Genomic DNA, 15,499 nt, shown 5'->3' on the forward strand with positions numbered 1-15,499 from the left:
TTCTGAGGGCTGGTCACTCGCTATCTTGAGTTTCACATTGCTTGTGAACACAGTCAGATTTTACACATTTAACTTATGCCCTTTCTGCATATTATTTAAACTTCAGTCACAACTTTGCAAATGTAAATACCAAACATTTTTTTAAAAAGGAAAAAAAACAACAAAAAACAATTTTGAGATGTAAAGTTTTCCTATTTAGGTGATGAATTATGGGGACACACTTATCCTAGAGCAAGGGGCTCTTAAACTATGACCCACAGGCCATATCCCCCCCTACTGCCTGCGTTTGTATGCCCCAGGAGCTAAGAATTTTTTTGCTATTTTTTAATGATTGGGGGTGGGGAATCAAAAGAAACATAATTCATGTCATGTGAAAATTGTGTGAAATTCACATTTTAGGGCCCGTAAGTAAAGTTTTAGTGGCACACAGCTATGCCCATTTGTGTATATGTCATCTGTGGCTGCTTATGTGCAGAGTTGAGTAGCTGGGAGCAAAACCATGCGGCCTGAAAAACCAAAATAGTTTTTACTTGGCCCTTTTTAGAAATAGCTTAGCTGACCTTTGTCTCAGAGTCATGCCCTGACCAGTCCATCTAAAGCAGCCCCCTCTGCTCTTTTTACAGAGTCATACGCTGTTTCTTCACTGTGCCTCCCACCTCAGGGTATTTGCTGTTCCCTCTCCTTGGAATGTCCTTTCCCACTTTGGCCCAGCGAGAGCTTTCCCATCTTTCAGGTAACAGTTGAGGAGTCACCTCCTCCAGGCAGCCTTCCAGGATTCCCCAGGCTGGATCATAGACTTCTCCGCCCTATCCTCTCCTTTGTTCATTCTCTCTCTGCTTCCTGGAGCAATTCAAAAGTTTCAATTTGTGCATATGTTTGACTATTTCTTTCACCAGCAGGTCAGCTCCCCAAGGGCAGGGATTATTTTTTTTCCTACCACGGGCTCTCAGGAAAACATTTGTTAGACCGATGAGTGGCGAGTCTGAGGGATGTGAGGAATTCTAGGCAAAAAGGTTGAGCCAGGCCACAAAGCTGATGGGTGTGTTTGCAGGCGGGGAAGGGCGGGGTGTGTGGAAAGTCCCTCAGCCTGGAGGTCCCAGGGGACAACTTACAAACAGTGAAATGCAAAACAGTTTGCCTAGGGCTCTAATCAAGTCCCTAAGGGCCTGCTGGGAGCCATCACTGAAGGCTGAATCCTGAACTGACGCTAACCTTCACTTGCCCTGTTGGAGTCTCAGTTTTAGCCTCTATAAACTGGATTGCCACAGCTAGACCCCTCTGAAGGTGCCAAGCAAACCTGTCTACACAGCTCAGTGATCTTAGGAACCAACCCTGGACTGCCCATTCTCACCACGCAGCCCCGCTAGACCTCCCTAAACCCAACTGTCCAACCATCCAGAGAAGGTAGTACATCCCTTCCTAAGGTCATACCAGAACATTCCATGCTACAGAACCTTCCTAGAGCATATGGTAGGACGACCCAACCCTGCTCGCACTCATCCTGGACCCTGAGGCAAAAGGAGAAATCTATAATACTCCTTCTATCTTTATTTTAAATTTTGATGCTTTGTTCTTCATGGATTTTTCTGGCATTTATTTGAATTTTAAAAAGTGATGTTAAAATATCATCATGACAGTTTTTGGAGCTCCCTAAATTTTGTGGTCGAGGAGAATGCCTCCCTCTCTGCACCAGAGCAGGAGTGCTAACAAATGTTCCTGGAAGGAATGGTTGCAATATACAAAATCTAGTGTTTCTATCTCACAGTGTTTTAGTTTGCTGGGGCAGCCACAACAAAACGCCACAGGATGGGTCACTTAAACAGCAGAAATTTATTGTTTCTCAGTTTTGGGAGCCAGAAGTCCAGATCAAGGTATTGGCAGGGTTGGTTTCTGCCAATGCCTCTCTCCTTGGCTTGCAGACTTGTAAATTTGCCTGCTTCTTCTGTCTTCACAGGGTCTCCCTCTGAGCCAGTCATCTCCTAATATGACTAGTGTCAGTTTAGGGCCCACCCTAAAGACCTCATTTTAACTTAATTGCCTCTTTCTAGCCCTATCTCCAAATAATGTCACATCCTGAGGTACTGGGGAGTTAAGACTTCAGTATATGAATTTGGGAGGGGGGTCAATTCAGCCCAATGTAGGAGTAGTCATCAATTGGGCTTCCTATATGCCAGGCACTGTGTTAGGTGCTTTATTTTGCTTTGTTTATTTTAACGTGTTTAAGACTCACAAAAGCCCCATAATAAAATGGTTTCTGTTATTAGTCAACATTTTACATGAAGAATCTGAGGTTCAGAGAGGTTATGTAACTTGCCCAAGGTCACACAGTCCATGAGGGCAGAACCTAAACTCAGGATTTCTGGCTTCAGGTTAATCAATTCTGAAATACATCTAGGAAATAGTAGTGGGGCAGAGTTTGCTCCCTGATTAAAAAATGCTTTTTAAAATTGTGGTAAAATATGTATCACATAAAATTTACCATTTTAATCGTTTTTGTAATGTACTTAATGCACTAAACATGCCCAACAGCCATCTTCAGGACTTTTCCATCTTCCCAAACTGAAACTCTGCCCCCAACTAAACACTGGCTCCCCCTCCCCTCCCCCAGCCCCCAGCCTCCACCACTTTACTATCTGTCTCTTTGACTTCTCTAGCGACTTCATATAGATAGAATTATACAGTATTTGTCCTTTTGTGTCTGGCTTATTTCACTGAGCATCATGTTTATTCATGTGGCGGTAGCCTGTGTCTGAATTTCCTCCCTTTTTAAGGCTAAATAGTATTCCACTCTATGGATGGATCACTAAGCCATGCCTTTTTGAGTCACTTGCTTCCGCCGTTATTAGCTATATGACCTGGGGAAAATCACTAAACTTCTCTGAGCCTGTTTGCTCCTGCATAAATAAGCCCACACAAAGCCCCCAGTGTGGAAAGAATTAAGTGAATTAACTGTTTCAGAGTGGTAATGGGCATCAAATAAGCCCTCAACAGCATGGAAACGGAGACGTAAGGGGCGTGCAGTGACGGCCTCTGGTCAGCAGGGGCCGCTGCCGCGGCCTCCTTGCCCTCCCCGCGCCGCAGCGGGCGCATGCGCAGCGGAGCCTCCCTGCAGAGGGTACTTTTTTTTCTCGCGGTTCTTCCCCGCCCTTTACCCCCGCATTTATTTGTTACTGCAGACTCTGAGCCTGGCTGTGGCTGTTTTTGCTCTCTGCTGAAGCTGTGCTCCTTCTCTAGGCTCCTGCTAAACGTGGGTCTGGGGATGGTAGTGGGGAGAGGTCCCCTGCGAACCTGTACGTGCTGCTGTGGGGTTTTACATCTCTGCATGGAGAGTTACAGTGGGGAGGGAATGTCTTAAATCTCCTTATTCTCTTCAAATTCTTCCCGGCTTCTTTACCTTACACTAAGTTAAAATTTCTCAATAATCAGTCTATTCACTTGCGAGCAAATTCAACCCTGTTTATGAAAATCTTTGCTTTTCATCTCTGAAATGCTCCAATTTGCAAGGAAGTGCTGCGAAGTGCCTGATATCGAGCCCAGCACACAATGGGTGCTGAGTGCATTTAAACATTTTTAAAAATTAAAATAAACATATTAAGAACGGGAAACTGGATACCCATCTGCTGAATACACGTCCCCGGAATAGCGCATGCGCTTGCCTTGTAAAATTAACAGGGTCACGAACACAGGTGCAGGTGTTTGAAGATCCCGGATTGAGCACGGGGAGTGACATCTGCTGCCTGACACTGCCGCTCTGAGCCTCGATTATTCAACAGATATTTACTGAGCAGTTCCTACCTGCCTTGGTTAAACGCAGTATGGTGTTAGCAATCTTCGATTACACGAAATCAGGGCCGTGACAGCACTTTACAAAGCAAAATGCGCAAAGCGTTTTCCAGAAGAGGAAGAGTGCACAGGCTTATTTTAGAGTTCAGACTTGAACTTGCGTGGCTTTTTACAGATGTACATCTCCCCTTCTCCTAGCGCAGGGAAAGCACTGCAGTCCACCTCCTTTTGACCGAGTGAGTTTAAGAGATTTACTGAAGGGGATTTATTTGCGCTAAAAAGAATACTATTCATTGATGCAAGAAATACTGAGTGCCTACAGTGAACCAGACATTAAGCTGGGCTCTTTATTAAGAATGAATATACTGAATTGAATGCCAATTCGTTCCCTGGAGCCAAAGATTTGGGAACTACAACCGTTTCTTAGGGTCATATTAGGACACAAACACAAAACAGTCTTCCTGCGCCTCCTCCTGGAGAAGAAATGAAACAGAAAATGAGATTGCGTATGTAAACAAGCTCTGAGCCCCCGTGCCTGCGACATGGCAAAACAGTCCCTGAAATGCTTTATTAATAGTCATGGTAGCTAATCTGTATATTCAGAACTGTGTCAGTCACAGCGCTAGTCCTTTTACATCTATTTAGTTAATTTTACTCTCCCCCAAACAGTGAGGTAGCACTGATTACCCTCATTGTGCAGATGAGGAAACTGAATAGAAGAAAATCCAAGTATCTAGTGTAAGAACACTTACAGTGGCGGAGCTAGTAAGGTGTTTTGTTCACTGTTATACCCACAGTGCTATATCTATAGCAATGCCTGGTATAGTAGATGTTCAATCTGTCTTTGTGGAATAAACTAATGATTAATACCTGGTTTTTAAAAAGCTTTATATTTTGAAATAGACAGGTAGTTGCAAAAATAGTACAGAGAGGTCCCCAGTACTCTTCCTTCAGCTTCTCCTAGTGCTGTCGTTTTACATAACAATATCAATCCCAGGAAATTGACCTTGGTACAATCTGCAGATCCTATTCGGATTGTAATATGCTTTAAATAGAAGTGCTTGGCATTTTGCAAACTGATACAGTTGCTGTGATACAACGTTCTCAGCTAAAACGGCGCTCTTCGCTTTTTGCATCTGAGTATTGCATCCTGGAAACTTGTACGCAGCTCTGAGCCAACCACGCCCCAGGGAAATCCAAGCGCGGAAGGCAGACGTTCCAACCTAGAGCGACCGCACGGACACCTAAGGGGTTGCGCCTAAGGGGTTACCCGAGGGAAGGGCGTCCATGCGCCTGCGCGCGGCGTCCCTTCGCCCCGCCCTCGAAGCGCGATCAGATGACCCACCCAACCGGCGTCGGCCTATAAAAGCTCAGGTGTTGACGTCAGTGTTCTCTTCCGCCGTCGTCGCCGCCATCCTCGGCGCGGCTTACCGCTGTTGGATCTGCTAGGGAGAATCCACCGCCATCCGCCACCATGGTGAGCAACGCTATCCAGCTGGCTGTCTGAAAGGGCGGCGGGGCCCCGGTAGGGTCGGCGCTGCCGGGCCTGGAGCGCTGTGGCATTCCTGACCGAGAGGAGACATGGCGGTGGCGGGGCCAGCGGGCCGGCTGGCTGGGAAAGCGGCTGCCGCCATGTCTACGCTCCTCACTGCTTGCCGAGCTCCGCTTCCGGGGGCGCCGCGGCCTCGCGGGGCCCCGGGCCCGGCTGAAGCTGGGTGGGCGGGCAGATACGATGATGTGGCAGACGCTGTAATGGCGGGCGTCGCGGGGAGAGGGGAGCCGCCTTATGTAACTCGCGGGCCGGGAGTTTGAGTTCGGTTTTCTGTCGGGAGCGGTATGCAGCAAAGAAATGGGAAAAGGAGGGGGAAGTAGGGGCTTTAGAAAGGCTCTCTTTGCGCTCTGTAATCTTGGGCCTGGTTCCCTTGTCCTTCCGTATCCTAGTTGTGAACACCTGACTCCGGAACCATGAAGTGGAGGGCTTGAGCCTGTTAGGGTTGCGCAAGCCTCCCTCCCGACCGGGGGTGGCACATTTAGTGCGGGGATGGTTCTGTCTGCCCCCCCTCCCCCAAGCGAGAGAGGTGACCTTGGGTTTTAAAGAAGCCCTTCGGTCGGAAACCTTGGGAATATACGATTGGTAATACGGAGCGGTTTTGGGAGCTTAGATCTATGACGACCCTCGTGACACCCCAGTATTTGTACTCAGCCTGAAGGAAATCTGTTGTCACCTTTTGAGACCTACTCCCCAGTTCTTCTGCTTTGTCTCTTTTGAGTGACAAGTAGGATCCTGCTTTTCAGGGACGGGATGAGTTGCATTTTTAAAGGGATGTCAAGAAACGGGACGGTGTGTTTGGGGGGTGGTGGGGTGGCCCCAGGACCAGACCCCACTCGCAGTGGCGTAGCAGTCTCTTGACCAAAGTCTCCCTGCCAGCCCCATTCCTGGAGTGCGCAGTCTGAGTGTCCCCTTCCCCTGCCCCCAGGTGAACTTCACAGTAGACCAGATCCGGGCCATCATGGACAAGAAGGCCAACATCCGGAACATGTCTGTCATCGCCCACGTGGACCATGGCAAGTCCACTCTGACAGACTCCCTGGTGTGCAAGGCGGGCATCATCGCCTCCGCCAGGGCTGGGGAGACCCGCTTCACTGACACCCGGAAGGATGAGCAGGAGCGTTGCATCACCATCAAGTCAACGTGAGCAAGCCCTGCTGCCCTCTGGCCGGGGAGGGGTCAGGGAGGGAAGGTGCTTGCCACGCACCAGAGCCTTCGATGGTGGGTAGGAAGGACAGACAGTAGATGCCATCACTTTCCTGAGAGACTTCTGGGCAGACGGAGCACTTCGGTTGAACTGAGAGGAACAGTGAGGCATCTAGCGAGATAGGATGTGTTGCTTCCAGCAGGAGAGCACAGCGATGGGCGGTGTTAAGGGGTTTTGGAGAGAAAGGGGGCCAAGGGGCTCTTGGCAGTGCCTGGAGAAGTCTAGGAGAGGGCCGCTGGCATCTGAGAATAATGCTTGCTAAGAATCCTGCTCTGCACTTGGCAGGTGTCTCTTAATTTTCTGGCCCCAGAGGTCAATAGGGTGAGAATCCGAGAAAAGTTGACTACCAAATGTCTCCCTTTGGCAATTTTTCCTTGGTTATTGCTCTGAAATATCACCTGGGCTTGCAGGGGGAGGGAAGGGTGAAAGGTAGTCTTTGGGGTTTCTGGGTCTTGCCTGATGGTGTAGTTGCTCTTTAAATCAGGTGTGTTGAACCTGGGAGGACTTTGGTACCTTTACACCTGGTACCAGGGAGGTAGGTGTTCCTGGCTGAGGGAGCTGCAGGTGATGGTTCCTGCATGGGAATTCTGAAGTTCATCTCTGGGGATGAGTAATACTGGGAGAGGAGACAGGTTGTAGTGTCTCCCTGGCTTCTTACTAGATCACCACTTCACTTACAGATCAAGAGTTTTAGCCGTGGCTCTCAGTAGGAACCTGAGTGACCCCAGGAATTCTGGGAGCAAAGTTTAAGAGCCAGGTTGAGGTGTGGCTTCATCTACCTGACCTGTCCCAATCCCTTCAGGGCCATCTCCCTCTTCTATGAGCTCTCAGAGAACGACTTGAATTTTATCAAGCAGAGCAAGGATGGCTCTGGCTTCCTTATTAACCTCATTGACTCCCCGGGGCATGTGGACTTCTCCTCAGAGGTGACAGCTGCCCTCCGTGTCACTGATGGTGCCTTGGTGGTGGTGGACTGTGTGTCAGGTAACCTGTGGGTGGCCCTTACAGGTGGCCTGGGACCTGGGGCTGTTCTCTCTCTGGCCAGTGGCGACCTGTCCCCTGCCCGTCCACAGGTGTGTGCGTGCAGACAGAGACAGTGCTGCGCCAGGCCATTGCCGAGCGCATCAAACCTGTGCTAATGATGAACAAGATGGACCGGGCCCTGCTCGAGCTGCAGCTGGAGCCTGAGGAGCTCTACCAAACCTTCCAGCGCATCGTGGAGAACGTCAACGTCATCATTTCCACCTATGGGGAGGGCGAGAGTGGCCCCATGGGCAACATCATGGTAGGGGCGCTGCCTCCCCTGCTGCATTCCCAGTACCCCCTCCCACTTCTCCCCTGAGGAACCACTGTTGTGTGGCCTCCTGGGGTTTTTTCAGAGATCCGAAAGCAGGGTTGCCAGGAACTTTGGAGAGACAAGGGGGCTGGATTTGGGAGGCTCTGGGCAGTGGGTCACCCTTGCTCAGAAGTGCATGGGGCAGTGCCCTTGGGGAGGGGGGTGGAGGCAGAGTTGGGCATCCTGTGTGTGATGACTAAAAATTTCTTCACTTTGACCTGATGGCTAACTGAAGAAATCGAATGTCTGAGGCCCATGATGCCCAGGGACTCTGAAGCTATGGTTTTTCTGTCCAATTGTCCCTATTCAAAGCTTTCTTGTCTCTTAGATTGACCCTGTCCTTGGTACTGTTGGCTTCGGGTCTGGTCTCCACGGTTGGGCCTTCACCCTGAAGCAGTTTGCCGAGATGTATGTGGCCAAGTTTGCCGCCAAGGGTGAGGGCCAGCTGAGGCCTGCTGAGCGGGCCAAGAAGGTGGAGGACATGATGAAGAAGCTGTGGGGAGACCGGTGAGTGCTGGAGACACAGCTAAAGTGTCTGGGGTCTTCTGACCCGGGTCTCCCCAGATTCCCCTAACACAGGGATTCTCTGACAGGTACTTTGATCCATCCAATGGCAAATTCAGCAAGTCGGCCACTAGCCCTGATGGCAAGAAACTGCCAAGGACATTCTGCCAGCTCATCCTGGACCCCATCTTCAAGGTGAGCTGAGCTGGCTTGTGCTTGATGGATGTGTATCCCCTGTATTGTCTTTGGGCTTCCTGAGCATCCAGCCTGCTGCAGCAAGATGCCATGGGGCTGGGCAGGGCCAGGCCTCAAGGCAGCTCCTGGGATGAGGGGGAAGGCAGCACTAGGGTCTGGAGGCCCTCGGGGTTCTCAGCCTTGATTTTATTAGTCTCCCAGGCCCCTGGGTGTAAGGTGGGATGAGGTAGGAAGGTCTGGGCTTTGCAAGCTGGGGAGTTTTAACTGATTGTAAGTTAAAGCGTGCTCGAGTTTTGTGAGTTTTTTTTTGTTCCTTAGGAGATTTTTCAATGACTTGTTTAAGTGGGTCAGGCCTTTGATGGTGAGGAGTTTTGCAGCCTTACCCTTACTCTGTCTGTGGCCTTAAGCTCCTTAGCAAGAAGCAGGCTTCCCGGTATGTTCCCAAACCCACTTTGCCACCTCTGGTTGTTAGGTGTTTGATGCGATCATGAATTTTAAGAAAGAAGAGACGGCAAAACTGATTGAAAAACTAGACATCAAGTTGGACAGTGAGGATAAAGACAAAGAAGGCAAACCGCTTCTGAAGGTGAGTGGAGGGTCCATTTCAGGAGTCCCCACCAGAGCTCTGGGTGCTTGTGGGGGCTAGAGGGTGGCCCGCCAGCCCTTCTCCCTTGTGGGCTTGGGCCTTGGTTCTTAGAAAGTGTCACCAGCAGAAGCCCCATCACCAGCAGGGGTGGGCAGGAGCACTCAAGTGTTGGTACTGCTCTTTGAGAATCACCTTGGGGAGCACGTGGTTCTTCCTCCTGAGCCTCATGATGCCTCCTTTAGGCTGTGATGCGCCGCTGGCTGCCCGCTGGGGATGCCCTGCTGCAGATGATTACCATCCACCTGCCCTCCCCTGTGACGGCGCAGAAGTACCGTTGCGAGCTCCTGTATGAGGGGCCCCCGGATGATGAGGCAGCCATGGGTATGTGGGGTGTGCCTGCACCCAGGGGCAGAACACTGGGCAGAGCCTCGGGTCTCAGGATGCTGGAAAGCTGAGCTGCAGGGAATCACGATGTCCCCTTTGGGGGTCCCTTTCTTGCTCCTCAGGCATTAAAAGCTGTGACCCCAAAGGCCCTCTTATGATGTACATTTCCAAAATGGTGCCGACCTCCGACAAAGGCCGGTTCTACGCCTTCGGCCGGGTCTTTTCAGGGCTGGTGTCCACTGGCCTGAAGGTCAGGATCATGGGGCCCAACTACACGCCCGGGAAGAAGGAGGACCTGTACTTGAAGCCGATCCAGAGGTGAGAGCTCAGTGGGGTGAGGGTGCCTGGTAGCACCTGTGAGCTGAGACTGCTTCCTCTGCCTCCCCCGCCTCAGCCAGCCTGCCTTCAGTTTAGCTCCTCAGGGCTCTGGCTGTATACTGGGTGCCACATGGTTTCCGTGTGGTGCTCACATCTGACCTAGGCCGGGGTGTGGAGTTCTGTACATGGCCCGGAGGAATGAGCTGTCTCACTCCCAGTTGCTGCAGCTCTGTGACCCCTGGGTAGTGAACGAGGCTCTGCTTTACACAGTCCGTGTCACCAGTGATTTCCTCTAGACAGTCAATATTCACTGCTTGGGGGTGGGGTGGCACTGCTCCAGACGAGTGACAACCGCAGACGAAGGAAGCTTTGGTCATTTGGGGATCTGGCGCCTGGTGCTGCTGGGTTGACACCTTATGTCTCCCCTAGGACGATCCTGATGATGGGCCGCTACGTGGAGCCCATCGAGGATGTGCCATGCGGGAACATCGTGGGGCTGGTGGGTGTGGACCAGTTCCTGGTGAAGACAGGCACCATCACCACTTTCGAGCATGCCCACAACATGCGGGTGATGAAGTTCAGCGTGAGCCCTGTCGTGAGGGTTGCCGTAGAGGCCAAGAACCCAGCCGACCTGCCCAAGCTGGTGGAGGGCCTGAAGCGACTAGCTAAGTCAGACCCCATGGTGCAGGTGGGTGGCCCCTGACCAGAGGCAGTCCATGCAGGGGGTGACTGGTTGGCTATGTGGTATGGCTGAGCAGGAAAGATCCTAGTGGCTGCTCATGAAAGTAGAGATTTCCAACTGTTTGGAAAATCACCTGTGCTGGGCACACCAACCCTGGCAGAGCTGCTGCCTGGTTATGTAGATGGTGGTTTCCTACCCAGGATCCCAGCTCTCTCTCATAGGCTGCTTAAGGTGTCTAGAGTGGTCGAGCACTAGAAGGCCAAAGCTGAAAACCACCTGAAGGGCCCTGGCACCTTCCCCAAAAAAACCCACTTTGGGAGTCTCCAGCTGGGTGGAAGCTTGGATCCGGCTTTCCACCTGTTCCCTAGAATCCCTTGGGTTCCCCGAATCTGTCCTGGGGTTTGTGCACAGGGGGTGACTTCTTGGGGCCTTTTCAGTGCATCATTGAGGAGTCTGGAGAGCACATCATCGCGGGGGCTGGCGAGCTGCACCTGGAGATCTGCCTGAAGGACCTGGAGGAGGACCACGCCTGCATTCCCATTAAGGTGAAGCCTGGTGGGGTCGGATGGCTGGAGGCCCAAGGTTCCCAGGAGGAAGAGGGTAGAGAGCACAGACCAGGATCCCGGCTGATTGGGGCACTCCCTCCTTCCTCTGTGCTCATTCCTGCCAGTAATATGTACTGTTGTGACAGCAGTGGCTTAGATTTCTCTCCAAGGCTGGGGTGGGAGGGGTCTGCTTCTTAGAGACAAATTCTAGAAGTTTCTGAAGGGTGCAGACACTGAGGTTCTAGCCCCAGCCCCGCACCTGACTGGTGTGCTCTGATTTGTGTTCTCTGCTTTTTCAGGGAACTGAGCTGTCCGTTTTTGTGTTTAACCAGTGGGCATCCTCTGTGTGAAGCAAATAGCTGCACACCTCATGCTTAGACTGGAGTGAGACGTGCATGGCTCTGCCATCAAATCAGATGTGTTCTGGTTCCTGGGCGCTCGTTAGGAAGGTCTTCTGTTCAGATGACTCCTGGGTGCCTCTGCTGCCTATGGGCAGGCCTGACCTTTATACTCCTTTTGCAGAAATCTGACCCAGTTGTCTCGTACCGTGAGACTGTCAGTGAGGAGTCAAATGTACTCTGCCTGTCCAAGTCCCCCAACAAGCACAACCGGCTGTACATGAAGGCCCGGCCCTTCCCAGACGGCCTGGCTGAGGACATCGACAAGGGCGAGGTGTCTGCCCGCCAGGAGCTCAAGCAGCGGGCCCGCTACCTGGCCGAGAAGTACGAATGGGACGTGGCTGAGGCCCGCAAGATCTGGTGCTTTGGCCCTGATGGCACCGGCCCCAACATCCTCACTGACATCACCAAGGGTGTGCAGTACCTCAATGAGATCAAGGACAGCGTGGTGGCCGGCTTCCAGTGGGCTACCAAGGAGGTGAGGGGCTGCTCAGGCAGCGCACCGGTGGGTCTCAGCAGGGTGCTTTCCCGTGGGAGTCTCCAGATAATCTGTGCTTGATTCCCTGTTGAAGTGGGGTGATGGTCCTGTCTCCTGGAAGGGGACCTAGGAAGGCCGAGTTAGGCAAGACCCACTTGGTCCCTGTGGGTGGAGACCTGGAGGAGTTGGCACAGAGCTATGTGGCTGAGCTGTTCTTAGGGGCTACAGTGGAGGCAGGTTCTTGATGGTGGTCTCTGCTGCCTTTTTCTGTAGGGGGCGCTGTGCGAGGAGAACATGCGGGGCGTGCGCTTCGACGTCCACGACGTGACATTGCACGCAGACGCCATCCACCGCGGGGGTGGCCAGATCATCCCCACGGCCCGGCGCTGCCTCTACGCCAGCGTGCTGACCGCCCAGCCCCGGCTCATGGAGCCCATCTACCTTGTGGAGATCCAGGTAGGGAGGCCTGGCCATCTGGCTCCTCTTGCCGGGCCCGTCCTGCCCAAGAGCTGCTGACAGCTTTTCTTTGCCTGACAGTGTCCGGAACAAGTGGTTGGTGGCATCTATGGTGTCCTGAACAGGAAGCGGGGCCACGTCTTCGAGGAGTCCCAGGTGGCTGGCACCCCCATGTTTGTTGTGAAGGCCTACCTGCCTGTCAATGAGTCGTTTGGTGAGTGCCAGCCTGGTGTGGCCCTCAGATAGCCACTGCTCACCGTCGTCAGAGTGGAGCCCAGCAGAGCCCACCTGGTCTAGGACAGCCCCACTTAGGTCCTCACATGGGGCCCGGGCTGGGTCTGATGGGAGCTGTTGACATAATCTGCTAACTGGCGCTTTCTGCTCTGTCTTACTTGGGAGGTGGGAGCAGCATAGTTGAGGTGACCTTTTTCTCACGTGGGTTCAGGAATTAGAGGGGAGGGTCCTTGGGTCTGTAAATTGAAGAGCAAGGCTTGCAGAGCAGCTGTGCTTTATCCCGGGTTCATCCGGAGAAGGAGTGGGTGGAGACCAGAGGCCCAAAAAGGGCAGCACTCCCTCACTTGGTCATCAGTAGTCTTTGAGGGAGTTTTGGGGTTGTGTGCTTAACATCTGACACATCCCAGGTTGGCTTGGCTCTGATCCTCTGGCGTGGGCCCGTGTCCCCGCCTTCCCCTCTGGGGCTGCTAAGGGGCTGTGAAGCACTACGCCCGGGGCTGCCAGTGAGCGCCACCTCTTCCTCTCTGCAGGCTTCACTGCTGACCTGAGGTCCAACACCGGTGGCCAGGCCTTCCCCCAGTGTGTGTTCGACCACTGGCAGATCCTGCCCGGGGACCCCTTTGACAACACCAGCCGCCCTAGCCAGGTGGTGGCAGAGACGCGCAAGCGCAAAGGCCTGAAGGAAGGCATCCCAGCCCTGGACAACTTCCTGGACAAATTGTAGGCGGGCTCCCTGCAGCCTGCCTCCTGGTGGGACTCAGCGCAGCCCCCGCGCCTGGGAACAGGTGACCACAGCAACAAGCCCCCACATTCTCCACGACACTTTGAGACTGTCCAGACCCAGTAATTCTCTGCCTGACCGGTTTCTGGGGCCTACTCCGTGCCATCGCTCAACATGAACACTTGATGACGTTTTCTTTCGATATTTATTTCCAGATTTGAGGCAACAGAAATATCCTTACAGCAGGGACTTACCTGGCCTGTGGGGATGGGGAGATGGGACACCCAACACTTGATTTTGTTTCTTCAGAGGGAAACTCAAATGTCCATAAAAAAATTAAAACAAATTGCATTAAGAGGTTTATTTGGGTAAATGGTCCGTAGTGGATTTTCCTCTAGAAGGGGGAAGGAACAAGCGGGTAGACGTTCTCTTTGGACAGAAACTAGAAGGCAGGAAATCCTGTGCAGTGTCACCATGAGCACCTCCAGCTGTACTAGTGCCATTGGAATAATAAATTTGATACGGTGGTGATCGTGTGTGTGTGTGTCCACGTGTTCCTTCACCATCCACTCAGGCTGCCCCTGCCAGTGCATGGTGGTTGGTGCTATCCCAGTACAGTGTTCAGTATCATTTCAACGTGTCAGAAGGTCACACCAGCGGGTCCAAGACACGTGATCCAGGCCGGTCCAGTAGTCCATCTGTCACCCAGGGCCAGCCAATGGCACTTCTGTGATGGTGGAACTGTCCTGCATCTGTGCTGTTCTGAGGGGCAGCCACTGGCTCCATGTGTCTACTGAGCAGTTGAAACTGGAGCAGCCCCAGAACCAGATTTTTGACCTTTAGTTTTAACTACATTTCCATAGCCTGACGGGGCTGGTGCTGTTAGTGCAGGCTTATAAAATTGCTTTTTGTCTTACCCCATCAAAACTTGTAACTAGTGAAGCACGCTAGGGGCTCACTTGTAAAAGTTCCTAGGATGTGGTAAAGACCCCTTACCTAAATTCTGTGCTCGTACCAGCTCCTTGAGCAGCAGCAGTGAAGATTCCTTTGTCAGATTCTCTGGGTTTGTCAAAGAGTTTAACTCGGATTTGTTATATACGGGTTGTCCTCAGGCAGATGGGGAGAGTGAAGTACTGGTGGGTTATTGGCCAGGAGGTTGGCCAGGCTGCCCAGGCCTAAGCTTCACTAATGTGTCCATGAGGTTTCAGCTTTATTGCTGAATCTAAGTGTGGAAGGAGGAGAAAAAAGTAACGATATCAGACATTTTTGGCGCTAGATGACCAAGGTCAACATCAGTGATGAATCATGATAATGTAGACCCTTGATGTGATGAGAATGCCGCTCTGTGGCTTTCATAAAACCCATCATCCCAGTCTAACCATGAGAAAAACAGGCAAATCCCAATTCAGGGGACTTACATAAAATACCTGACCAATCCTCAAAGCTCATTAAAAATCGGAAACCGAGAAGCTGTCCCAGCCCGGAGGAACCTAAGGAGGCATAACTAAATGTGACATGGGAAGATAAAGGACATTAGGGAAAAACAAGGGAGTCTATTCTGAATAAAGTATGGACTTTGGTTAACGTTTCACTGTTGGTTCATTAGTGGTGGCAAATGTACCAGACTAATGTAAGATGTAATGATAGGGAGAACTGGATATGGGAGAAGGCACTGCTGTAGCTGTGAACTGAAGTTCAGTAAGGGTGCAGGAAGGCGATCTCCAGGCAGGAGGAACAGCTTGTGCCAAAACATAACGGCGGAAATGAGACGTTTGAGGTGGGAAGGAAGACAAATCGTGTTGGAGTGAAGAAGAGGGAGACTTGCCAAAGTCAGGGCGGTTAGCAAAGACAAAGAGACACAGGGTCTGTGTCAGACGGCATCTAAGGTAGTTCTGCATAGAAAGAATCTCAGCTATGCCTTTAAGGGCTATGTGACTTTGGCTGGATCTGTTCCCCCAACTGTAGAGTGGGTAAAGATATTACTGTATTTTACCTTCTCAGGTTGATTGGTACGCATTTAAGGTTCATTCAGCAGTAGCTGCTATCATTTATCTTAGGTCGAAAAGGAGTCACGAAACAATCCTCAAGAGTTAACGGCAACACCTGACTGACCTGATTCGCGT

At 51.7% G+C, this 15,499-nt stretch overlaps 1 protein-coding gene and 1 non-coding gene across 2 annotated transcripts; both read left to right on the plus strand.

Moving 5' to 3' along the window:
• The first annotated feature begins 5,169 nt into the window (after window positions 1–5,169).
• On the plus strand, window positions 5,170–13,912 carry EEF2 (eukaryotic translation elongation factor 2). The gene is made up of 15 exons (XM_006179314.3): window positions 5,170–5,260; window positions 6,261–6,475; window positions 7,342–7,523; window positions 7,613–7,824; window positions 8,204–8,382; window positions 8,469–8,574; window positions 9,047–9,160; window positions 9,403–9,541; window positions 9,667–9,862; window positions 10,292–10,550; window positions 10,982–11,089; window positions 11,612–11,965; window positions 12,239–12,421; window positions 12,503–12,635; window positions 13,186–13,912. The coding sequence occupies exons 1-15, from the start codon at window positions 5,258–5,260 to the stop codon at window positions 13,377–13,379; spliced, it is 2,577 nt and encodes an 858-aa protein (XP_006179376.1). The 5' UTR covers window positions 5,170–5,257; the 3' UTR covers window positions 13,380–13,912.
• On the plus strand, window positions 8,061–8,127 carry LOC116659165. The gene has a single exon (XR_004314447.1). It is a non-coding gene; the product is annotated as a small nucleolar RNA SNORD37 (small nucleolar RNA).
• Window positions 13,913–15,499: the final 1,587 nt, after the last annotated feature.

The sequence above is a fragment of the Camelus ferus genome, chromosome 22 (genome assembly GCF_009834535.1).
Source record: "Camelus ferus isolate YT-003-E chromosome 22, BCGSAC_Cfer_1.0, whole genome shotgun sequence".
NCBI lineage: Eukaryota > Metazoa > Chordata > Mammalia > Artiodactyla > Camelidae > Camelus > Camelus ferus.